Genomic DNA, 10,027 nt, shown 5'->3' with positions numbered 1-10,027 from the left:
GTCATTGATGGTGGAAGACTCGGCGATGGTAATGCCATTGAATGTCAAGGGGAGGTGATTATGCTCTCTCTTGTTGGAGATGGTCATTGCCTGGCACAAATATTACTTGCCAAATAACAGCCCAAGCTTGGATGTTGTCCAGGTCTTGCTGCACGTGGGCATTAACTGCTTCAGTGAACATCCCCATTTCTGATGTTATGATAGAGGGAAGGTCAATGATGAGGCAGATGAAGATAGTTGGGCCTACAGTGCTGCCCCAAGGAACTTTTGCAACAAGGCCCTGGGACTGAGATGATTGGCTCCCAACAACCATGACCATCCTATTTTGTGTTAGATATGACTCCAGCCACTGGAGGGTTTCCACCCCTACACCTCCCACCTCCCAATCCCCATTGACCAGTTTTACTTCCAACATTCCTCATGTGTATGCCTCTAAGGCGTGTTCCAGGATAGCTGGGCGATGCCAGGGTGACTCATGCTCCAAGTTTCCATTGAGGCGGGGGGGCAATGTCTAGCCACTGTCATTATTTAAAAATTGCCACCATCAGTTAGTTTGGATTTTGTAACTCACAGTTTCATCGTGTAAACAGATGGCTATGAGGAGGAAGAAGAAGGGGCTTTGCTCCTTAAATTCTCTTTTCATGGCATAATCATTTCAGTAGATTTACAAACAAACAGATAAAATTGTGAGGAGTAGGCAGAATGCCATGTTGCTGTTGCCAAGGTTAAGACAAAAAGTTATATGCCTATTTTATCTATTTTTAGTATTAAATTGGGCTTGTTTTCAAATGAGAGAACCATGATATATAGATACTAGTGGAACACATAGGCGATATATTTTGGTTAAAGTTTGTAGTTTTATTGATAATGTCACATGTAAAGATGCTACTCTCTCTTTCTCTCGACAATTAGTTTTCCTGTATAAACATCTCAGTATCTTTTTCACATTCCCCACTCGCTATGTTTCACAAGAGTGACGATAGGTGATGATAGAATTATTCGTTGCACAAGTTAAGTGATCAAAAGACCCTGAATTCACCCCAATAGTTCCCCCAATTTTTAAAGTAAAAAAATGAATTTTGTATCCCTTTAACGCGTGTTGGATAATGGGTTATTGCACAAGTAGTGGTATACTGCTTCAGTTATTTCATTTGTAGTAAAGGCTTTGGAATTTATTTAAGCCTTTGACACTAGTAAATTCCCCCAAGAAATAACCTTAGCAATACATTGTTGACAGTATGATTTAAAAAAAAAATACATACTCATTTACATGACTGGCTAAATCAGTGCAGTCTTTGTAATATTCCTTACACTTTTGATTATTTCTTGGTCAATAGCACAGGGTCCAATCAAAAAAAAGTGAAAGTTTCTAAACCATAGTTGCCTAAACTTTGAAAAGTAAAAATGTACATGGTACTGAAAGGACAAAATCAAATCAATTCTAATGTTGACTGTCTAGGAAATGGCCTTATCGTCAGAAAGCTGTTAACATATCACTGCAAATGCAATATTTTTAAAATATGGAGGAACCTAGAAGCAGACAATTATCAGAGGAATACGCGCAGAAATTCATTGTACGAGATCATTCCTTGTAGATACTTGTCATAATAGGAAGACAGGTAGTAAAATTCCTCCTCCGCTATGTGGATACCATACTGGTACAGGATCTACACAATGCAGAGAGAATAGAATTAAGAGCATCAACTGCATATCCGTGGAAACTACACCATGCAATATTAACAACCGACACCTTAACATATGTGAAATTCCTTTGTCTATTTTAAAGTGTTCGCCTACTTCAAGGCAGCTTTTTTTCCCCTCAATTTTTTTTGCCAGTGTTTTTAGCTCATCAGCACCATTTTGAGCACTGACTCCTACTGTGCTGTTCCAGGTCATGTGACAAGAAGGGATCATTTGCCACATTGCAATTACCTAGAATGCTGTAAACTGAGAACTACTATTTTCCCAATTATAGAGACCTATACTCTACAAAGGTAAAACATTGCTGTACCTTCTTATATAGTACTGTACTCTGTTTCTTGTGTATGACATATAACAATACACTTGGTTTTACAGTAGTCTAACACTACAATAAGTACACTTGGTAAAACGACCCAAGTTTGTTATCAGTCTGCATTCGGGAAAGTCAAACAGGGTCCATAAAATCAAAGCAAAACAACAGAGTATTCTGTTGAAAAAACTTCCATCGTCACTTTTTCCAATAGACACTACATTTATTTTAAAAACATCAGAATACAAACCTGTCTAAATTGAAAAAGTGGGATGTACCCACTCCCAGTCTCATCATAGGCTTTGAAAGTACGCCGCATAAGCTTCCAACATTTGGTTATGCATGGCTGGATCCGCATCATGAAATTAGTAAATATCGCATGTTCTGTTCCAGGACTCATCTGTATAACATAACCAAATTCAAATGAGATTTTGTGATTGGGTCCAACAGGAAGGAAAAAGAACTTTTAGAAAAAGGTTGGCCTGGGGAGGGTGGAACAACAAAGTAGCCCAGTACATCTGAGGAAAAACATAAAATTCCACAGCTATTGTAACCCTCCTCTTGTCTCATAATTTGCTAATTTGATCAACTCTACTGGCTAAATAGATTTCTACAAAACTGAAGGGAAAGGCAGGGGGCCTCGCAGCTGCTCACATCCACTCAACTTCAGGATGTGCACGTCCAAAGGAGAAAGCGGAGCAGGAAATGGAGGAAAAGAAGTGAAACAGTTAGAATTATGACAGAAGATTAAGGATTTTGAGAGTGAGGCAGAAAGTGATTGTGTTATGATCAAAAAGCCACATGGTTCGACACTAGTTCACTTTTCACTTACAATCTGAGCAGCGCTCAACAATGTTCCCTTCAATTTTCTTTTGGGCCGCGTGGACTCTTTAACGGGCTGCGCGGCCCAAAAGAATTCTGCGCTCGCGCAGTTTTTCTGTTTGAAGACCGGCTCACCGGCTGCGCAGGATCACCAAGTGCTGCGCGGCCGCACAGTTAAATGGAAACATTGATGCTGTACTTGTAATGCAAAAGGTGGATGAGAAGATTCTGCTCAGCACAAATAGAACCAAAAAGTGAACAATGGTACTGAGTCATTGTGCCATCGCATCAGTATACATTTTTACTCATTGTATCAAGAGAGTTTTATTACAAATTGCAATCAATAATTTATAACACCTTCTTCATTGCATCAAAATTATTTGTCATTGCATCATTTTGCCTGTTTCATTCTTTGGCTTCATAGGATGCCGTTTTATCATCACCAGTAGATGTGGTATTAAAAAATTGCCCTGGTTATAACTGGCACCAAGGGAAGGAGCAGGCTAATTCACAAATGGTCACAACTAACGAAGAGAAGACCAGATAGAAACTGTGGAATCGGCACGCCATTTTTAATTGTGAGCTGACTAGAGGCTGCACATTCTGGGACCCATTAGTAAAATAAATATGGTACATCAGTTTAACATCTCACTGTAGGAAACAATTTCCAAAAATGCAGTTCTACATTTCATGGTAATCACAAACACTTAGGGGGGAATTTTTCTGTGGATCAGCATGCACGTTTACTTTTAATAGCACGCCGAGACCCCGCTATCAACCCATTGCCATGCTCCTTTCCCAAATGTCGGGTCTGTCAGTGTTGAACAGATCCGATATGCAGCAGCGGGGGAATCAATTGAGGTCATTATGACCTTATTAACAGCCCATTAAGAAGTATTTTGAGCTCACCGTTACATTTTACGAGGTCGCCCACGGGGTCCACACTGCTTGGGGATCACGTCAGGTAAGCAGATCGGGAGTTGTGTGACCAAGGAATCATCTCATTACTTGACAGCTGCGAATGTGCTATAAAAGCTCCCAGCTCACAGCTGTTCACTTTCCAAGCTCAGAAGCTGTTGCTTACTGCATTTGGAAGACAGATTGAGTTTTATGCAGATTGCAAGTGTTGCAAGTTTGGAGTAAACTCTCTATTCAGTGTCACCTCATTGGAACAACCTCTCTCAGCACTAACAGATCACTTCTATCATCTCATGTTCACCTGGCATCTATTCCATCAGCATCGGTGCCCTTGAAGCTCTCTCACTTTAGTTCTCAGAATCCCACCACGATCAGCCCCAGCACCAGCAGCACCAGGCACACCAATAGCACCAACAACAACACCAAACTTCTCCACAATCAACTGATGCTGCACAGGGCATCAGCACCCGACCACATTGCTGCCTGGGACGCCAGGGATGACCTCACCTTGGCCAGATTTACTTCACTTGATACTGTACACCCAGGCTGCCACATGATGCACTAGGTTGGCATCACCACACACCAATACCATAAAGCATCCCGACAATGTCCAAGCCATTCCTTTTACACTCATCACCATTGCGGGAGGTACCGTTATATATCACCATTCACTGTAACTCACTAAGCCACTTCCAAAGGTGCACACAGATGTGTCCAATGTTTGACACCACATTAGCAGAAACTTTACATGAACATTGCATAAAACACCCAAGTGCTTATACCTTGCGAGTTGTTAGTTGGTATGATTGAACTGGGATGAGGGATGGCTAGGGCAATGGGGAAGTGATAATGTAGATAGAGAGGTATGGGTGAAGGTGCAAGGTAAGCAATGTTGTGCAGGAGTAGGGTAGGGAAGGCAGAGTGATAGTGATGTGATGAGTGGCACAGCAGGATGAGGTTGAGTGTGGCTTTGCAGTAACATTTTGTGATGTATTGGGATCATTGAAAGGTTTGATCCACTGCAGCCTGGTCCTCCTGACAACATCCCTGCTTGTGTCCTCCTGTACAATGTGTAACCAAGCTACATTGATGTCCTGGAAAGGTGTCTTCTGCCCATTGGAAGGGAAGAGAACCTCCCTGTGTGCTGTGACTCCCTCTATAAGCATATGGTGGGAGTCATGGGAGAGCCTAGGTGCAGCTATGCACCTCTGTGCAGTGCTTGTAGCTCCTCAATGCTGTAGAACACTGACAGCACCACTGTCAAAATTAAATTGCGCATTGTCCTTTTATGGAAAGTGGCTGATGACACATCATCAAATGACATCATCAGACCCCGCTCCCTTCAATTGGCCGGCAAACATGCTATGTGGGCTTAGCAAGCCCAATCAAGGGAAAATAATTTTGCACAATGGGTTGGAGCCAGCAGCGGGGTTGGGACCCGCCACCAATGCCACCTGCCACGGACCCGCCGAGGTGGGGGAAGTCGCAGCCTTAATATGGGATTCTTTATTATTTATTTCGCTAAAGTAGACTGGGAACATAGACTAAACGGTGGCATAATTGAGGAACAGTGGAGGACATTTAAGGAGCTCTTTCATAGTGCGCAACAAAAATATATTCCAGTGAAAAAGAAGGGCGGTAAGAGAAGGGATAACCAGCCGTGGATAACCAAGGAAATAAAGGAGAGTATCAAATTAAAAACCAATGCATATAAGGTGGCCAAGGTTAGTGGGAAACTAGAAGATTGGGAAAATTTTAAAAGACAGCAAAGTATGACTAAGAAAGCAATAAAGAAAGGAAAGATAGATTACGAAAGTAAACTTGCGCAAAACATAAAAACAGATAGTAAAAGCTTTTACCGATATATAAAAAGGAAAAGAGTGACTAAAGTAAATGTTGGTCCTTTAGAAAATGAGAAGGGGGATTTAGTAATGGGAAATGTGGAAATGGCTGAGACCTTAAACAATTATTTTGCTTCGGCCTTCACAGTGGAAGACACAAAAACCATGCCAAAAATTGCTGGTCACGGGAATGTGGGATGGGAGGACCTTGAGACAATCACTATCACTAGGGTGGTAGTGCTGGACAGGCTAATGGGACTCAAGGTAGACAAGTCCCCTGGTCCTGATGAAATGCATCCCAGGGTATTAAAAGAGATGGCAGAAGTTATAGCAGATGCATTGGTTATAATCTACCAAAATTCTCTGGACTCTGGGGAGGTACCAGTGGATTGGAAAGCAGCTAATGTAACGCCTGTGTTTAAAAAAGGGGGCAGACAAAAGGCAGGTAACTATAGACCGGTTAGTTTAACATCTGTAGTGGGGAAAATGCTTGAAGCTATCATTAAGGAAGAAATAGCGGGACATCTAGATAGGAATAGTGCAATCAAGCAGACGCAACATGGATTCATGAAGGGGAAATCACGTTTAACTAATTTACTGGAATTCTTTTAAGATATAACGAGCATGGTGGATAGAGGTGTACCGATGGATGTGGTGTATTTAGATTTCCAAATGGCATTCGATAAGGTGCCACACAAAAGGTTACTGCAGAAGATAAAGGTATGCGGAGTCAGAGGAAATGTATTAGCATGGATAGAGAATTGGCTGGCTAACAGAAAGCAGAGAGTTGGGATAAATGGGTCCTTTTCAGGTTGGAAATCGTTGGTTAGTGGTGTGCCACAGGGATCGGTGCTTGGACCACAACTGTTTACAATATACATAGATGACCTGGAGGAGAGGACAGAGTGTAGTGTAACAAAATTTGCAGATGACACAAAGATTAGTGGGGAAGCGGGTTATGTAGAGGACACAGAGAGGCTGCAAAGAGATTTAGATAGGTTAAGCGAATGGGCTAAGGTTTGGCAGATGGAATACAATGTAGGAAAATGTGAGGTCATCCACCTTGGGGAAAAAAAAACAGTAAAAGGGAATATTATTTGAATGAGTAGAAATTACAACATGCTGGTGTGCAGAGGGACCTGGGGGTCCTTGTGCATGAATCCCAAAAAGTTAGATTGCAGGTACAGCAGGTAATCAGGAAGGCAAATGGAATGTTGGCCTTCATTGCAAGAGGGATGGAGTACAAAAGTAGGGAGGTCCTGCTGCAAATGTACAGGGTATTGGTGAGGCCGCACCTGGAGTACTGCGTGCAGTTTTGGTCACTTTACTTCAGGAAGGATATACTAGCTTTGGAAGGGGTACAGAGACGATTCACTAGGCTGATTTCGGAGATGAGGGGGTTACCTTATGATGATAGATTGAGTAGACTGGGTCTTTACTCGTTGGAGTTCAGAAGGATGAGGGGTGATCTTATAGAAACATTTCAAATAATGAAAGGGATAGACAAGATGGAGGCAGAGAGGTTGTTTCCACTGGTCGGGGAGACTAGAATTAGGGGGCACAGCCTCAAAATACGGGGGAGCCAATTTAAAACCGAGTTGAGAAGGAATTTCTTCTCCCAGAGGGTTGTGAATCTGTGGAATTATCTGCCCAGGGAAGCAGTTGAGGCTAGCTCATGGAATGTATTCAAATCACAGATAGATAGATTTTTAACCAATAAGGGAATTAAGGGTTACGGGGAGCGGGCGAGTAAGTGGAGCTGAGTCGACGGCCAGATCAGCCATAATCTTTTTGAATGGCGGAGCAGGCTCGAGGGGCTAGATGGCCTACTCCTGTTCCTAATTCTTATGTTCTTATATTCAAGCTCACAGCCTTTTAAATCAGAGGTGAGGGAGCTATCAACTGAACTATTATGTCTTGGATAAAGAGTCAGGCTAGATACTGCAAGCTCAAAGTAAGTGTGACCGTAGTCCTTTACTGCAGATCTCAGAGTGCCTCTACAGACTGTGAGGCCTCCTTATATACAGGTGCTCCCAAGAAATTGTGGGATCCCTTGGGACTCCAGGGGATAAGCCCTCTGGTGGTTCAACATGGTAATTACAGGTTTACATACATAACACCCCCCGCCCCCCAAAGTCAATAGTGTAACTATTAACAATATGAGTCGCTCTGGGGGCTTCCTTTCCCTGGTTGATTGTCTTGGTGCAAATACTGGTGTTGGTGAGTCATTTGTTGGGCTTTCGCTGGGCTGCTGCGCAGCTGGCCTTGCTGGACTGCTGGGGGTGGTGAGCCTTGCTGGGCTGCTGCGGGTGTTGGGTTCTGCTTCGTGGTCAACCGCTGGGTCGGTTGCCACTTGTGTGTGTGTTGGAGGGTCGAAAAAGGTAGAGTCTATAATGGGTTGTTCTGGATCATCAGTAAATCTGAGTTTGGTTTGGTCCAAGTGTTTTCTGCAGGTGAGTCCATTTGCGAGTTTGACCACAAACACCCTACTCCCCTCTTTGGCCAAAACAGTGCCAGCAATCCACTTGGGACCTTGTCCATAGTTCAACACAAATACAGAATCATTTACTTCAATTTCGCGTGACACATTTGCGCGATCATGATATGTATTCTGTTGAAGCCGCCTGCTCTCTACCTGTTCATATAGATCAGGGTGGACTAATGAGAGCCTTGTCTTAAGTGCCCTTTTCATGAGCAGTTCAGCGGGAGGGACCCCGGTGAGTGAGTGGGGTCTTGTGCGGTAACTAAGCAGGACTTGGGATAAGCGAGTCTGAAGTGAGCCTTCAGTTACCCTTTTCAAGCTCTGCTTGACTGTTTGAACTGATCGTTCTGCCTGACCATTGGACGCTGGCTTAAACAGGGCAGTTGTGACTTGTTTGACCCCATTGCGGGTCATGAATTCCTTGAATTCGACACTGGTAAAACACGGGCCATTGTCACTTACGAGGACATCAGCCAGGCCGTGCGTGGCAAACATGGCCCATAGACTTTCAATGGTGGCAGCGGACATGCTTGCTGACATTATCACATATTCAATCCATTTGGAGTACGCATCTACAACCACTAAAAACATTTTTCCCAAGAATGGGTGTGCATAGTCGACATGAACCCTAGATCACGGTTTGGAGGGCCAAGACCATAAACTTAGTGGCGCCTCCTTGGGTGCATTGCTTAACTGGGAACATGTATTACATTTGTGCACACAGGACTTTAAGTCTGCATCGATACCGGGCCACCACATGTGGGATCTGGCTATCGCTTTCATCATTACAATGCCTGGATGGGTACTGTGGAGATCACTAATGAAAGTGTCCCTGCCCTTTTTTGGCACAACTACCCGATTACCCCATAGAGGCAGTCTGCCTGTATAGACATTTCATCTCTGCGCCGCTGGTACGGCTTTATTTCTTCCTGCATCTCTAACGGGACACTAGACCAACTCCCATGGAGCACACAGTTTTTTTACTAAGGACAGTAAGGGGTCCTGGCTCGTCCAGGTTCTAATCTGTCGGGCGGTAACAGGTGATTGCTCACTCTCGAATGCTTCCATTACCATAACTAAATCAGCAAGCTGTGCCATCTCCACCCTGGCGGTGGGCAATGGCAGCCCACTGAGAGCATCGGCACAGTTTTCTGTGCCTGGCCTGTGGCGGATGGCGTAGTTGTATGCGGACAACGTGAGCGTCCATCTCTGGATGTGGGCCGATGTATTCGTATTTATCCCCTTACTTTCAGAAAAGAGGGATATAAGCGGCTTATGGTCAGTTTCCAATTCAAATTTGAGCCCGAACAGATATTGATGCATTTTTTTATCCCATAACCACACGCTAACGCTTCTTTTTCAATCATACTGTAGGCCCTCTCAGCCTTAGACAGACTTCTGGATGCATAAGCAACCGGTTGCAATTTCTCAAATTCATTAGCTTGTTGCAATACACACCTAACCCCATACGGCGACGAATCACATGCTAATATCAAATGCTTACATGGATCGTACAACACAAGCAATTTGTTTGCACATAACAGCTTCCTACCTTTCTCAAAGGCATTTTATTGGCTTTTACCCCATACATTTATCTCCTTTACGCAGTAAAGTGCGCAGGAGTTCTAACAATGTGCTAAGATCCGGTAAGAAGTTACCAAGGTAGTTCAGGAGTCCGAGAAACGACCGCAGCTCCGTCACGTTCTGTGGTGTCGGTGTGTTCCTGATTGCCTCCGTCTTTGAATCGGTGGGCCTGATGCCGTCCGCAGCGATTCTTCTCCCCAGGAACGCCACTTCAGGCGCCAGGAAAATGCACTTTGAGCATTTTAGCCTGAGCCCCACACGATTAAGCCGACTAAGAACCTCCTCCAGGTTCTGCAGGTGCTCGACGGTGTCCCGAGCTGTAACCAAGATGTCGTCCTGGAAGACCACGGTGCACGGGACCGACTTCAG

General features: G+C 44.0%; 1 protein-coding gene across 2 annotated transcripts in view; it reads right to left on the bottom strand.

Annotated features, from left to right (window-relative positions):
- Positions 1–857: 857 nt before the first annotated feature.
- Positions 858–10,027, bottom strand: part of efcab6 (EF-hand calcium binding domain 6) — a 190,580-nt gene continuing 181,410 nt past the window's right edge. For both annotated transcript variants that reach the window (XM_070900566.1, XM_070900567.1), the window contains 2 exons: positions 2,262–2,411; positions 858–1,667 (listed from right to left, as the gene is read on the bottom strand). In XM_070900566.1, coding sequence (XP_070756667.1) covers positions 1,548–1,667; positions 2,262–2,411 — 270 coding nt within the window. In that variant the 3' untranslated portion in view covers positions 858–1,547. The remainder of the gene's footprint in view (positions 1,668–2,261; positions 2,412–10,027) is intronic.

This window comes from Pristiophorus japonicus, chromosome 15, assembly GCF_044704955.1.
Source record: "Pristiophorus japonicus isolate sPriJap1 chromosome 15, sPriJap1.hap1, whole genome shotgun sequence".
Lineage (NCBI taxonomy): Eukaryota > Metazoa > Chordata > Chondrichthyes > Pristiophoridae > Pristiophorus > Pristiophorus japonicus.
The sequence above is the reverse complement of the archived record's forward strand: the minus strand, read 5'-3'. Positions and strand labels throughout refer to the sequence as shown.